Raw genomic sequence first — 14779 nt, forward strand, 5'->3', positions numbered from 1 at the left:
GCCAAACTTCATGCTGCCGAGTTTAAACAGTTTACATCTGGTATCCCCAAAACACACAAACACACATTCACACACGCAAACACACACCCACAAGCAGATGTCTTTCATAAATGAAGGCACACACAAGTGAAGTAAACACACACACATTCACAAAAATGAGAGGGACCAATGGATATAAGAACACAGATTTATTTTCTGAAAGACTGCCCCTGAGGCAAGGGCTTCTAAAAAGCGCCATCTAGTGGTGTGCTGCTTTAACTTACGCACTATACGACACGTTTGAATGTGTTGTCAAATGTAGGGCATGAAGACAGGACATGACAGTCAAGCAGTGTACAGAAGTGATAAGGAGACAATAAAAGACAAAGACATCGCTGCAGCATCACTAACCTCACTGAGCCACGCTGTGTAAAAAGAACTCCCGCAGTGTTTCCATCAGACAGATTTGCATGGCTGCTGCGTGTGGTGAGGTAATACAATAGTGGACTCCATCGAAAGCAGAATGGATAAGCAGCAAATGAACAGAAATGCCATTCCATTCCAAAAATAAAGCCTGACACACAGGCAGGCGACAGGTGATCAATCATGTGACCATAGCCTCAATTAATTAGGGGAGCAGTGTTGTGTTGGAAGGCAGTGAAATACATCAGCTGTTCGTCCACTACACATTGAAAGGTTCTAGAACGCTGGTCCACACCCAGACCGAGACACCTGAGCTGGTCCTCTTTCTGTCTGCTTTGTGATGCAACAGGACTGTAATGCTGTTTAAATGAAATGAAGTATTGATCAGTTCACTACTTTCCACCCACAAAATGATCTGCACCAAAAGGAAATGGTGAGATAATGGTGATGGAATTATTGTAGAATCTACAGAATAACTGTTTCAGTGTTGAAAGTCAACAATTGTTGTCCAATCAGATCAATGGACAGTATGTTTGATGTGATCATGTTATGAATACTATCAATAATCAGGAGAGTTTTTTAACGTGGACATGGTGGCTCTGATAAGAGCCTTTAGTCAGGACGTTGTCTGTCCCAATGAGGACAGCTCACTTCTTCTTGCCTTTCGTCTTGGCTGCTGGTTTCTTGGCTGCGGGGGCCTTGGTCTTCTTCAGCACTTTCTTGGGGCTCTTTGTGCTCTTCTTGGGGCTCTTGGTTACTTCCTTGCTTGCCACTCATCAAAACCCAACGGCTCTTTTAAGAGCCACTTTATTCTCTACCCAGAGTTTCTCTCCTCAAATATTCACCGCTAAAATCACACATTGTTTCCTATTAAGTGTCACTGAAAGGTTCTATTAGAGCCCGTAATAGAGCGTCTATGGTGTCGATACCAGTGACGAAAGCTTCACATAAACTAAAGGTTTTATAACAGAGGATGTTTCGGACGAAGCTTGATACGAGAATGACACGCGGGAAAAGTTCAAAACGTGAAACCATCATTGATCAGAGACCAATATAGGACATAAATTAAACTTGATTTCTGTTCATTAAAGTAGCTCGGCATGCTATTTGCTATTTTTAGAATGAGTAAAACAGATTTTTCTTACGACTGTTACTACAGAATTGGGGAGAGGAACAGGCAGTACATTAAAATCAACACTTCTGACTAAATTTGTTACACCCCGGTATAGCATCAAATACTGTTGCATATTCTTTAGGTGTGGCTGGACCTTTATAGGTGTTTAAAAAATCTGAATGTGACATAAGTTGTCCATTACAATTATAAAGTTGAATTACGAGTCTAATCTGTTTTATCAACCCAATTAATTCAATTCAATTCAGTTTTATTTATATAGCGCCAGATCACAACATAAAGTTATCTCAAGGCACTTTACAGGATTTGCAGGAAAAGACCTTCAGGGAAACACAGAACCCAACTTGACCCACAAGAGCAAGCACACTGGCAACGGAGGCAAGGAAAAACTTCCCTTTAAAAGGCAGAAACCTTGGACAGAACCTAGGCTCATGGTGGACGGCCATCTGTCTGACCGGCTGGGTTGAGAGAGAGAGAGAGAGAGAGAATGGCAGGTCGGAGGAGAGTCAAAAACAAGGAGAAGTGATAGCAAGACAGAGCAGGAGCAGACAAAAACAAGACGTATAAGGCTGGAAATGCTAATGCCGGCGATGTGGACATCAGCGGTGAGGGACACAGGTCCAGGTTCTGCAGCACCACGGACAGAAGGACCTGAAAGAGGGACAAACAGAGGGAGAGAGAGCACAAGACTACCGGGAATAGAGACAGATTGCACACTTATAACACGAATAACCAGATAAAGAGGGAAGAGCTCAGTGTGTCATGATGTTAAGTAACCAGTGCTGGCCCATGACAGCATATTGATTATATTGATTACTGCATCAATTAGCTATAAGCTTTGTTAAAAAGGAAAGTCTTTAATCTACTCTTGAACATAGAGATGGTGTCTGTCTCACGAGCCAAAACGAGGAGCTGATTCCACAATAAAGGAGCTTAATAACTGGAAGCTCTGCTCCCCTGTCTGCTCTTGGAAATTTTTGGAACCACGAGCAGGCCAGCATTTTGGGACCGCAGGGTTCGAGCGGGAAGATATGGGATAATCATCTCCGTAAGGTAAGGAGGGGCCTGGCTGGTGAGGGCTTTAAAAGTAAGTAGAAGGATTTTATATTTAATCCGTTCCCTAACAGGAAGCCAATGGAGAGAAGCCAGAGCAGGGGAAATGTGTTCTCTCAGTCTGGTTCCCGTCAGAACACGAGCTGCTGCATTCTGGATTAGCTGGAGATGTTTAATAGACCTTTTTGGGCAGCCGGACAGTAAGGAATTGCAGTAGTCCAGTCTGGAAGTCACAAAAGCATGGACTATTTTTTCTGCATCTTTTCGGGTTAGTAGGTGCCTGACCTTTGAAATATTCCGAAGGTGAAAGAACGCAGTCCTTGAAATGTTCTTTATCTGGGACTGAAAGGACAGGTCCTGATCAAAGATTACCCCCAGATTCTTGGCAGTGGTGCTGGTGGACACTGAGATGCCATCTAGTTCAACTACAACACTAGAACAAACATTTCTGAGATGCTTTGGCCCAAGGAAAGTATAATTATTTATTTTATTTTCCATATCATATATATATGGGAAGAAAATTGTGCTTATATATTCGGGACCAAGCCGATAAAACGTATTCATGAAAGGAGAGTTTTTCCTTGAAGTTTGTCTACATTGTAGTTGCAACCTAATATAAAATTCAAACCACCAAAACTAGAAAAAATAATGTTGGTAATAAAGTTCCACATGGAGATGGGTTTTTTAAGAAAATGTTTGGCCCAGTTGATTTTAAAAGTATTGTTAAGAGTAGTTAAATCTAAAACATTCAATCCACAATTTTCAGTCATTTATCATTACATTTTTTCTCATGTACCGGTAATGTGTTCTGTCAGTATCCTTACAGGCTTAAACGTCCTTCATTCCAAATTATATATTTCGATCCAAAATGGCGTCATCATCATCTCGCTGTCCGTTATAGAAGTTCAGATGCGTTCCCGATTTATTGGAAGTCGATAATCACAAATTTTCAACAGTGTTTATTACAAACTATTTACATTTACAAAAAATACAAACTCACATGCTCAAGAATATAAATTCAGCAGAATTTCAAAGCTTTTTTCGCTTCCATATTAAAGAAAAAAATAGATAGATAAAAATAAAGAATTCTTATTGTGAAATTTGTAGAAAGAAAAAAATGTGGGCAAATCTTCTGTAATGATTCCCACCTTAATCTAATTCAAGGCTTCTCACCTGTGTGGGTTCTCATGTGGACTGCCAAGTCACTACTCTGTCTAAAATGTTTCCCACATGTTTTACAATTATAAGGCTTCTCACCTGTGTGGGTTCTCATGTGGACTGTCAATTCACTACTTTGTTTAAAATGTTTCCCACATGTTTTACAATTATAAGGCTTCTCACCTGTGTGGATTCTCATGTGGACTGCCAAGTCACTACTTTGTCTAAAATGTTTCCCACATGTTTCACAATGATAAGGCTTCTCACCTGTGTGGATTCTCATGTGGACTGCCAAGTGACTCCTCTGTCTAAAATGTTTCCCACATGTTTCACAATTATAAGGCTTCTCACCTGTGTGGGTTCTCATGTGGACTGCCAATTCACTACTTTGTCTAAAATGTTTCCCACATGTTTTACAATTATAAGGCTTCTCACCTGTGTGGGTTCTCATGTGGACTGCCAATTCACTACTTTGTCTAAAATGTTTCCCACATGTTTTACAATTATAAGGCTTCTCACCTGTGTGGATTCTCATGTGGTGTGCCAAGTGACTACTTTGTCTAAAATGTTTCCCACATGTTTTACAATTATAAGGCTTCTCACCTGTGTGGGTTCTCATGTGGACTGCCAATTCACTACTTTGTCTAAAATGTTTCCCACATGTTTCACAATTACAAGGCTTCTCACCTGTGTGGGTTCTCATGTGGACTGCAAAGTAACTACTATTTCTAAAATGTTTCCCACATGTTTCACAATTATAAGGCTTCTCACCCGTGTGGGTTCTCATGTGGACTGCCAAGTGACTACTCTGTCTAAAATGTTTCCCACATGTTTCACAATGATAAGGCTTCTCACCTGTGTGGGTTCTCATGTGGACTGCCAAGTCACTACTTTGTCTAAAATGTTTCCCACATGTTTCACAATTACAAGGCTTCTCACCTGTGTGGGTTCTCATGTGTTTTAGACAGTCACTATTTCTTGTGAAAGCTTTGCTGCATGTTGTGCAAACATATGGTCTCCTTTTTCCATCCTTTCTGCTGTGGGGTTGAAGTGTGGGATCACATTCAACATCCTCTTGACCTGTTTCTCTTCTGTTATCATGGCTTCCAGATGCAGGACAGCTGTTAGTGAACAGAAGCTGGCCAATGTCTGCTGCTCCTACCACAGAGGTAATAACTGGCATGAGAACTCCAGACTCTTCATCTGCATCTTCATCAGGTTTCAGGAACAGAGTCTGATCTTTGCTGTGGTCTTTTTCTCCACAAGTAGGACTCAACATGAAGGCTCCAGTCTCCTGCTTCAGTCCAAGCCGCTCTCTCTCCTGACTGGTGGGGATTTCTTCCTGCTCCTCTTTCACGCGTGGAGGCTCTGGCTCCTCTTTGACAATACTGGAGTTCATCTCCTCCTTCCAGGGCTGCTGATCAGCAGGAACCTCCTCCTCCTCCTCCTTACAGACATGTTGCTGTGGACAATCTGGAGGACAGATTGAAGGAATTAGACGCTGCTGTGATGAAGCAAGCACGCGGGGACAAACATACATACTTATTCTGTGTAATTTCATTTCGGCTCTCCAGGTGATATCTCGCAGTCTTCGCTGATGATCGATCTTCACTCCGTTTTGTTCACTCGGTTCTTTACAGGCAATCTTTGGTCGCTTTTTAAAAAGGCCTCCCGTTCAGCTGAAATACCTGCAGACGAAACAAATGATTTCCTGTTATCTTCTGCTACAGCTGATTGTACCGTTAATTTAAAATCAATAGAAATGGAGAATGGCCACCCTTTATTCCTCTAGAAACTTCAAATATCAGTTCAAGAACAGGAATACCAATGCAAAATGCTCTAAACCCGGAAGCAATGTACGTTCATAGCGAGCACGCGCGCAGCAGCGCTGCCATGGTAACCGTGAGGGACGTTTTTAGCACACAATAAAACATTTTGGTCATTTTGTCAAGTAATGTCTTTATATTTTATCATTATCACGCTAATAGCGCTAGCGCGAAGCTAACGGCTAAGTTCAATGTCAAATTCAATATGAATGCTAACAGAGCAGCTATCCAGTTAAGCTAGCTACTGCGGTGACGCTGTGGTGACGCGGTGCGGCATTAAAGATGCGTCACACGCAGTTAAAATATAAACGTGTATGATAAGAGCGGTTAAAGGATCCCGGCCAAGATGGCCAACTTCCATAAACCGGTTCTTCACTTTTGGAAAATATCGTTAACGGATCGTTCGGACCTACCTTCATCACAAACGCAGAACGAACTCGGACGTTGTGAATAACGGAATAACGGAACATTAATTTCCCCAAGGACCCCTTAGCTGCCCAAGGTGCCTGATGTAAAAACGCTAAATTCAGCACTGGACAGTTACGGTACAAAACACGCAATAATAATAAGTAATTTACCACAATAACCTTTTGGTAATTTCAGAGAAATCGGTAAATCAATGTCAGCCATTCCAAAACGCTTTGGAATGTTTGCAGTCATAAAATAAATGTGTGAATTGCAAATGGAGCAAACATTTTCAGCAAATGTTCAGCCATAAGGACTCACTTCAAGGCAGACAGAGGAACCTGTAGGAAGTGTGAGGAGGAAAGTGTGTGTGTGTGTGTGTGTGTGTGTGTGGGGGGGGGGGGGGGGGGGGAGAGGGATGACTAGACCAGGCCAAACTTCATGCTGCCGAGTTTAAACAGTTTACATCTGGTATCCCCAAAACACCCAAACACACATTCACACACGCAAACACACACCCACAAGCAGATGTCTTTCATACATTAAGGCACACACAAGTGAAGTAAACACACACACTTTCACAAAAATGAGAGGGACCAATGGATATAAGAACACAGATTTATTTTCTGAAAGACTGCCCCTGAGGCAAGGGCTTCTAAAAATCCAAAAGGATTAACAACAGCTTTTCCTTTTGTTCTTCCTTAAAAACTTCTGTCTTGCTGTTCAGATTCAAATAGTTCTTTGACAGTTTAAATGTATCAATGGCAAAATGCTTATCCTCGTTGAAGAGAAAACTGCTGTTGAGAAGTGCAGAGACCAAAGTTGTACTTCAAAGAGGATTCAATTCAAGAACATGTACGCACCTTGGGCAAAAGCCTGGTGGCGCTATTTAGCTGTGATATTCTCAGAGCCAGTGGAAATCAAAGATGGCAAAGAAAGAAAGAAAGAGAAAACCATGTCTTGCACATTTTCTGCTGTGATTTAGGATTAGGAGCAGAACAGAAGTACAAACTTCAACCTGAAACACGAGATTCTGCCATGTCTTACAGTATTACCTGTGTGACAGCGCCATCTAGTGGTGTGCTGCTTTAACTTACGCACTATACGACACGTTTGAATGTGTTGTCAAATGTAGGGCATGAAGACAGGACATGACAGTCAAGCAGTGTACAGAAGTGATAAGGAGACAATAAAAGACAAAGACATCGCTGCAGCATCACTAACCTCACTGAGCCACGCTGTGTAAAAAGAACTCCCGCAGTGTTTCCATCAGACAGATTTGCATGGCTGCTGCGTGTGGTGAGGTAATACAATAGTGGACTCCATCGAAAGCAGAATGGATAAGCAGCAAATGAACAGAAATGCCATTCCATTCCAAAAATAAAGCCTGACACACAGGCAGGCGACAGGTGGACACGAAGGCTGTGTGTGGCGGGAAGGGGATTCACATGTGCGTGATGATTCTCTGTGTGTGTGCTGTGCTGCATTGCAGTTTTGACGTGTTGAAAAGAACACGCAAATGCACAGATGCATAGATATATAGAGCTGGAGAGGGGCGTGTTATCTGGTTAACTCTCTCTTGACTCCTTGCAGCTTCAGCGTTTATACCGACATGGACGACACAGCAGGTCTTTGCATGGTTGGTAACTAAACAGTGTTGTTGATGAAGGAGAATGGCATCTCTCCAGCACTGGAGCTTTAGAGTGTGGTTCCAAACCTGACTCCACATGAGGACAGCCGGCAGCTGTCCCCATTCATCACAACACACACACACACACACACACACACACACACACGCACAACTCACGGCTGTGCCTGGCTGCGTCAAACATTGACGCACACCATGAACAAGACAAACAAGAACACTGCTTTACCTGGCATGGAAATATAACCTCCTTCACCTGTCAAATTGACTTGTCAAGAAAGATCGCTGTAGATGAAGGTGAAGATGAAGACGGAAACTATTTCAGTATTCCTGCTGTTTGTAGTCACCTCAAGTTATGGACTACAGAAAGGTACGTGACAGATCCTTTCATTCGCAGAGCTTTCACGCAGTGTTGCGCTGTATACTATATGAACATTGTGCGTCTATTTTAGAGACAGTCCAGCATGAATGAATACAATGCGTTCAGCTGGCTGAAGGCAAACACAACATTGGATAGTCCAAATATTAAATAGAGCAAATTATTACATTTGAATTTCCGGATAAAGAGTTTTCCTGAGACGAATCCAAATGAACTTTCCCAGCACACATAAATGTAGATTGATGCTTTTCCACCACATCCTACGGGGAAAAGAAGGAGTTTAGGAGTTTAGGCCATCCGACACTGTGGTACATTTTCTTTATGAAATATTATAGATTCATCTGCGATGGGTGCCATATCAAATGGTGCCACAATCTTACTGACACATGCAGAGTCCTGCAGTTCAACCCACCGACACACAACACCTGCTTTATAAGCCAAGATGTACAATACGTGGTGCCGGGTCCCTCACAGGGACAGGTGGTGCTAATGCTGCTGCGGTCTGCATGCAGGGTGGACGTTGTTCCAACATGAAATACATAGACTGCTTCCTACTTTTAATGTTTGAAACGACGTATTTGCCTGTGAGGTCATTGATTAAGAAGAAGTGTTAAAAACTTTCACTCCCTGTTTGACTGAACTGTTGCATTAGCGGTGCTGGATTGTGTTACCGCTGCCATAGACCATTAGAGGAGGTAACTTGAGCTGCCATGTTTGTTTGACAACATATTTCAAAATGCTCCAATGGATTTTTATGAAATTTTAAGCAAGGGTGGATTTTGTTGGATGCCCCATCCAACAAAACTGAGGAATTTGAAAAGCAATCCAGAATCCACATCTGTGCCCTGTTCTGTCTCAAAATTTAACTGTCTCCTCCAAGGCTGGCGATTTCTATCCTACAAACAACACACAAACAAACAAATAAATAATAATTTCAAACAAACACAAGTGATCAACCTCATTCAATGCTTGTTGTAGGTAATAAACATCTCTTGATTCATTTCTGTGTTTAAGTTACAGACTCTTCAGGTCCAATATATAGGAAAGAAAAAAATACAAATAAGTGACCTTTAGGTGGATAAAGCAGCTGTGTCATCTTGTCTACAAGAAAAAGGATGGATGAATATATATAATATATAATATATATAATATAATCTCATTTCTCGTATTTTCCTCATATCTACAGTTCATTTTGAATGAGCATGGGTGAAATGTCTATGTGGCAATCCATTTAAAAACGTTGAACTTGACTAATTGTATTTATTTGCCATTTATTCAATGGGGCCATTCCACTTTAATAGACTGTAAATGCTCCAGAAGGAACTAAAAGACCATTTTTTAAAAAGCAGTCATGTCAGGGTTTCTGCTTGATTGACAGTAGCTTGCTTTCTGTCTCCTTTTACGAGTCAAGCAGCAGCAGTGACCCGAGGTTGGCGTTGCGGATTAAAGACAGAACTAGCCTATGTCCTTTAAACTCTAAACCTGTCCTTTAGTCGGCTTTCGGTTTTTTTTTTGTCCTTATCTGGTCCTATATTTTCTTTCTCCACTCTTTTTACTCTCTTCCTCCCTGGAGTTCACGCAGAGTTTAAAGCAACCCTGATGTCTCTGATCTGAATCCACATATAATCAGTTGCAGCCTCGGCCCCGTGCTATCGTCTTTTATCCTTGTCCCCTTTCAACATCTTCTTTCTGTTTATACTCCTGCTCTTGTCTGCAGCTCTCAAATATCCGTCTTATGAATCAAGGGATGCTTTCTGCTTTACCCCTGTCTCACTTTTCTGACAGTAACCCCCTTTTCTCCCTCTACTCCCTTTCTCAAATAACCAAATGAACTAAATAAATAATAAATACCCTCGAATAAAAATAAAAAAAAGCCTTCACATGCAGTTCTTATTTAAACTTACAAAAGCTCCCCAGAAGTCATTGCACTGATCTCTCCCTTAAAGTCACTCTTCTTCTTCTACCCCTGCTGAGGTTATAGCTGTACGAATCATGAACCTTGTTATCTGGACACATTCAGCTGAGTGACTGAAACAGATGACACCAAGGGAAATAGGAATGTGAAGAATGGCAAATAATTTGTCTGAAAAAGTACAGCTGTTGTAAACAACATAGCTATTTTAAGACCTTTCTTTGGTATAAGAAGGTATGAATTGCCCTTTACCTTTTAGAGGTTTTTTTTTTTGTAAATACATTACAAAAGTGACTTAAGCTCAAGAGAAGTGTAAAAGCAGGAGTCAAAACATCTTCAAATAACTGTTTTATGGACTTTGTATTTTGTCTGCCTGTGTTTACCACCTATAGCACCTCGTATCATCACCTCGTTGGAGACAATGGATGTGCTGTTGGACCATAATGCCACCCTGATCTGTGAGGTGGAGTCCCGCCCTCCCGCTGAAGTCACTTGGACTAAGAATAACCACCCAATAATGTAAGCATAAAATGTCAATTTGTTTAAAAAAAATAATATATATATAGCGATATATTTAGTGTAAAAAAAAGTATTACAATCAGACAAATAAAATTAATAAACACTTTTTCCTCTTGTATATTGGTAATGCTCTGCTCATTGGAGGATTAATGTTAAAATAAAATAACAATGTCGGCAACGTTATTCTTATCAACAAGGTTAATGGGTAAATAATTGCTTAATAGTTGTATATACCATTAGTGTATAATTATGAGGCTACAATTCAATGACATAATTGAAAAAGCCTCACAATTCTGATAATTAATTAAGGCAATATAAACATTTCTAGCTGCATCCTGGCATTTCTTGCTATTTATTTTCTCCTGACTGACTTTTTTGCTTCCTACCAGGTACTATGATCCCCGGTACATAACCAGAGAGCAGGGGCAAATGCTAATCATCCCTCGTGTAAGAGAGTCAGACAATGGAGAGTACTGCTGCATCGCTAGCAACGGCATTGGAGAACCAGCCAAGAGCTGCGGCGCTTTGCAGCTGAAGATGAGTATGTCATTCTATACTGGTGCCAGTCTAGAGTTGGAGGCACAGTTACAGTAATTTCTGGACTATTGAGCGGACCTGGTTATAAGAAGCACCCACTACATTTGAAAAGAAAACATATTTTATAACCAATTCACCTAATTTACATATATGTGGATTGTGGGAGAAAGCCGGATAATCTGGAGAGAACCCACACAGACAAATTCCTCACAGAAAGGCCGGCAGTCAGATTCAAACTTCATGATTTATTTACACAGAAGGATTTTTATGAGATTTAATTTAAATACAGTCACAAATTTAATCCATTCTTAGACTCAGTTTGTGACAGAAAGACGTTTGTTTTTCCCATTTAAATGAATGTAAATCCAGTTAATCTGTTCTCCAGCCCAGGGAAAACGTCATTGGTCTGATGTGAAGAGGCTAAATGTATTGGTGGCATTTTAGCCTGTAAAAATGCATAAATTGGCCGCATCGTTGTAAAAGCCGTAGGGTTCGATGCGTGGGGGGAAAATTAGCGGCTTATAGTCAGGAAATTACATTAATTTAAAATCACTGCCAGCATCTTGAAACAAAGGATGAACATGTCAAATCTGTCTCTCAATCAGAGCCGCAGATCAAACGCCATCCTACCAATCTAACACTTCTGTTAGAATCCAAAGCAGTGCTGCCCTGTGTTACCCTCGGCAACCCCAAACCAGCAGTCACCTGGCTCAAGGACGATGATCTCATCAAGGTATGACCATTTACTTGTATTTCTACGTATATAATATGAAGTGATTGGAAGGATTGGAAGGGTTTCTCTGATCTCGTCTCCTCCAGGTCAGCGATCGTGTCACCATTCTTGACTATGGTGCATTAAAGATACATAACCTACAGAAAGAGGATGCGGGCCAATATCGCTGTGTGGCCAAAAATAGCTTTGGTTTGGCCTTTTCAAAGCTTGTGACAATAGAGGTACAGGGTACGTATCGAAATGCCTCCTTTTATTTTTTTGCATGTATACATGCATGTATTTCTTTTTTTTATTTTTAGCAGTCTGCCCACAAAAGCAATTGTTGAGTATCAGTATGGAAGTTTTTTTTGTCTACTGTGTGTTTCTGTGTGTTCAGCTCCAGCACGAATCCTACAGGTTCCGAAGGAGAAGAGAGTAGCATATGGCAGCCAGATTTCCCTCGAGTGCCGCGCCACAGGAAATCCAATCCCAGCAATCACCTGGCTGGAAAATGGGAATACTGTGAGTGCTCAGGTTCCATGTGAAAGCAAATCTTTGACCAGCATGGGTTTGCTGGTATTCTTCCGAATCACGTAAAAAAAAAAAAACCCACATAATAACTTCAGTTCTGTGCATCCATTCATCCATCTCTGTTTTTCCTGCCTGTCTTAAATGCTTTTTTTTTGCTCTCTGGGAATATTCTTGTCTCCTCTACGACGGTTCCTCTCAGATGCCACGCAACGCAGCCGGTATCAGAGAAAATGTATCACGTATAGCTGACATTTTGACACGTTGTCAGCTGGAGAGCCCGACTTAATTGGAAAGCTGTGAAAATAACAGAACAGATTATCAGGAAGGCTAACATGCATTACAGAAATACTCATATGAGGTCTTATTTATCCATCCGCACATACTGTGGCAGAGATCTGAGATTAAGAACTATACCCCTAAAGAAGACCAAAACAAGTCTTTCCTTGTAAAATATTAATTTCAGAATATGTCCTTGCATGATGACACTCTTCTTGCCCCCCCCCCCCCCCCCCCCCCAGATTGCTGGTGCGTCGGTTGACGAAACTTTGTTGGGAGAGGTTATCCTGTCCGTTCTTAAGGTGACGGTGAATAAACCAGCCCTCTACACGTGCCTTGCCTCCAACAGACACAGCGCCGGAGCCAACACCGTCAAGGCAACCGCTAAAGTCACCGTCACAGGTCATTTTTGACACTAACATGTCACACATGTCACACATATAGACATGAGAAGTCACCGCTTCTGTGTGTTATGGGAGATTGCCAGCACTTAAGTTATGTTTACTCCCAGATATAGTAGTTGTGCTTTGTTTGGGTTCAGCTGTGTGTTTCCATCCCCCATCCTTCCATTTGGGCTGATGCCCCAGACACAATCCCCCACGCTCCCAATGATTACTGTCACCTAAAACAACACACACACACACACACACCTCCTCCCTGACCACACACAATGTCCCTCCACCTGGCCGCCCCCCAGTCTGCTTGCAGCCAGCAATGAACTGGTGACAGAGGCGTCATGGTTGGTTTTATCTCCTCACTGAGACCTTTTGTCCTTTTTCCTTCTTTCATCTCTCTGGATCGCTTCTTCTGTCTCTTGTTGCTGTTTGTGTTTCTTCAACCATCGTCTTCTGGATATTGCCACTTCCCCATAGAGTGGAGGTAAGGAAAAAACGGCCGGGGACGGGGAAACTACTTGACTTCTAAGAGCGGGGAAGGGAGAGTGGCAGAATGTGATAAAGGAAGAGAAAGACAAAAAAAAATGAAATTGAGAAAGAGGATTGCAGGATGCAAATGAAAACATCAGGTTTAATGGTTTCATCTTACATGGAAACGGAATGTACAACATGCTTATGGGAGGTAGATGCACAAAGCCCAAGATGTAAAGTAAAGAGAAGGCAGAGGTGGTGGGATCAGGCAGGGCGATGTTATCTCAAATGAACCCTCTACAACCTCTTTCATTACCAATATCTGAATGATTTTTAAGACAATAATTTAATATGATAGAAGTAGACGATAATTTAACACACACCTCCACACAAGTTAATTAATTGTCAACCACAGCTTTAATGTTGCTGAGTTGGCCAACAATCGTTTCTCAGTTTCTGTTGCCTTTGTAAATTACAGTCAATTCCAATTCCAAACATACCAATTACAGACGAAAGACAATGCCGCAACTTTCTTCGGCACATATAGCTCATAAGCCAATGGAAATAAACTCAATAGCTGGTCAAGTGCAGTTGATGTCAGCTGTCATTTTTGTCAGGTCACCCTTTGAACGTCTGCAAAATGTCGAGTCACTCCAGCCTAAAATACTTAAAAAGTACAGTCTGCATTTCTCTGACGCACATACACACATAGTTTGTAGCTATTACAGCAAATTGAGGTGCGCCATCTTGCTCGAGGGTACTTTGACATGTAGCGCACAGGGGACGGGGATCAAACCACCAACCATGCAGCCACCTCATACTATTAGTTAGGTTAGGAAAAGCTGAGCCAGATGGGACACACCCAATTGCTCTCATGTGGCAGGATGGGTGATAAACAGACACGTGGTTCCAGGTCCAAAGTCCCCATTTGCCCCCTGTGTAATTATTCCTGATGTAACTATGGCTCCAGATTCACAGTTCACTATATATGCTGCTGACAATGGATGCAGTAATGCAACGGCGCTTCATGAAACTACTGGCCCCAAAACCTGTTTAAAGCCATGTTTGGAAATATTATAGCAAAAGTGTTCCTTTCCTGATACGCGCACTATTTGAATTGCATCAAGCAATAAAATCAGGTTCTCTGTGGCGTCTTCTTCCTGCAGGCTCTACAAGAGCGCAACGGGCTACTGCAGTGCGTATCGTGGCGACGTGTGCCGAACTGTGCTGCAGGACGATTTGCTGGTTTTCTTCAACTCCTCCCGCTCTGACCCCGAGGAAATGCAGGAGTACCTGGTTCAGAGCAGGTGGACGGAGTTGGAAGGACTGAGTCTGCTGTGTAGCCCTGCAGTTCGCTCCCTCCTCTGCCACTCCTCCTTTCCCGACTGCAACCCATCAGGACTCGGACCAGCAGCCAAACCTGTTT

General features: G+C 42.0%; 1 protein-coding gene across 1 annotated transcript; it reads left to right on the forward strand.

Annotated features, from left to right (window-relative positions):
- Positions 1–7924: 7924 nt before the first annotated feature.
- Positions 7925–14775, forward strand: LOC137916905 (muscle, skeletal receptor tyrosine protein kinase-like; the record flags this gene model as incomplete). Its single annotated transcript, XM_068759861.1, has 9 exons — positions 7925–7991; positions 10305–10431; positions 10821–10972; positions 11574–11701; positions 11788–11929; positions 12078–12202; positions 12730–12889; positions 13360–13366; positions 14493–14775. Coding segments are annotated over exons 1-9 (1191 nt in total), but the record flags the coding sequence as incomplete, so codon positions are not given.
- Positions 14776–14779: the final 4 nt, after the last annotated feature.

Source organism: Brachionichthys hirsutus, unplaced genomic scaffold, assembly GCF_040956055.1.
Source record: "Brachionichthys hirsutus isolate HB-005 unplaced genomic scaffold, CSIRO-AGI_Bhir_v1 contig_645, whole genome shotgun sequence".
Classification (NCBI taxonomy): Eukaryota; Metazoa; Chordata; class Actinopteri; order Lophiiformes; family Brachionichthyidae; genus Brachionichthys; species Brachionichthys hirsutus.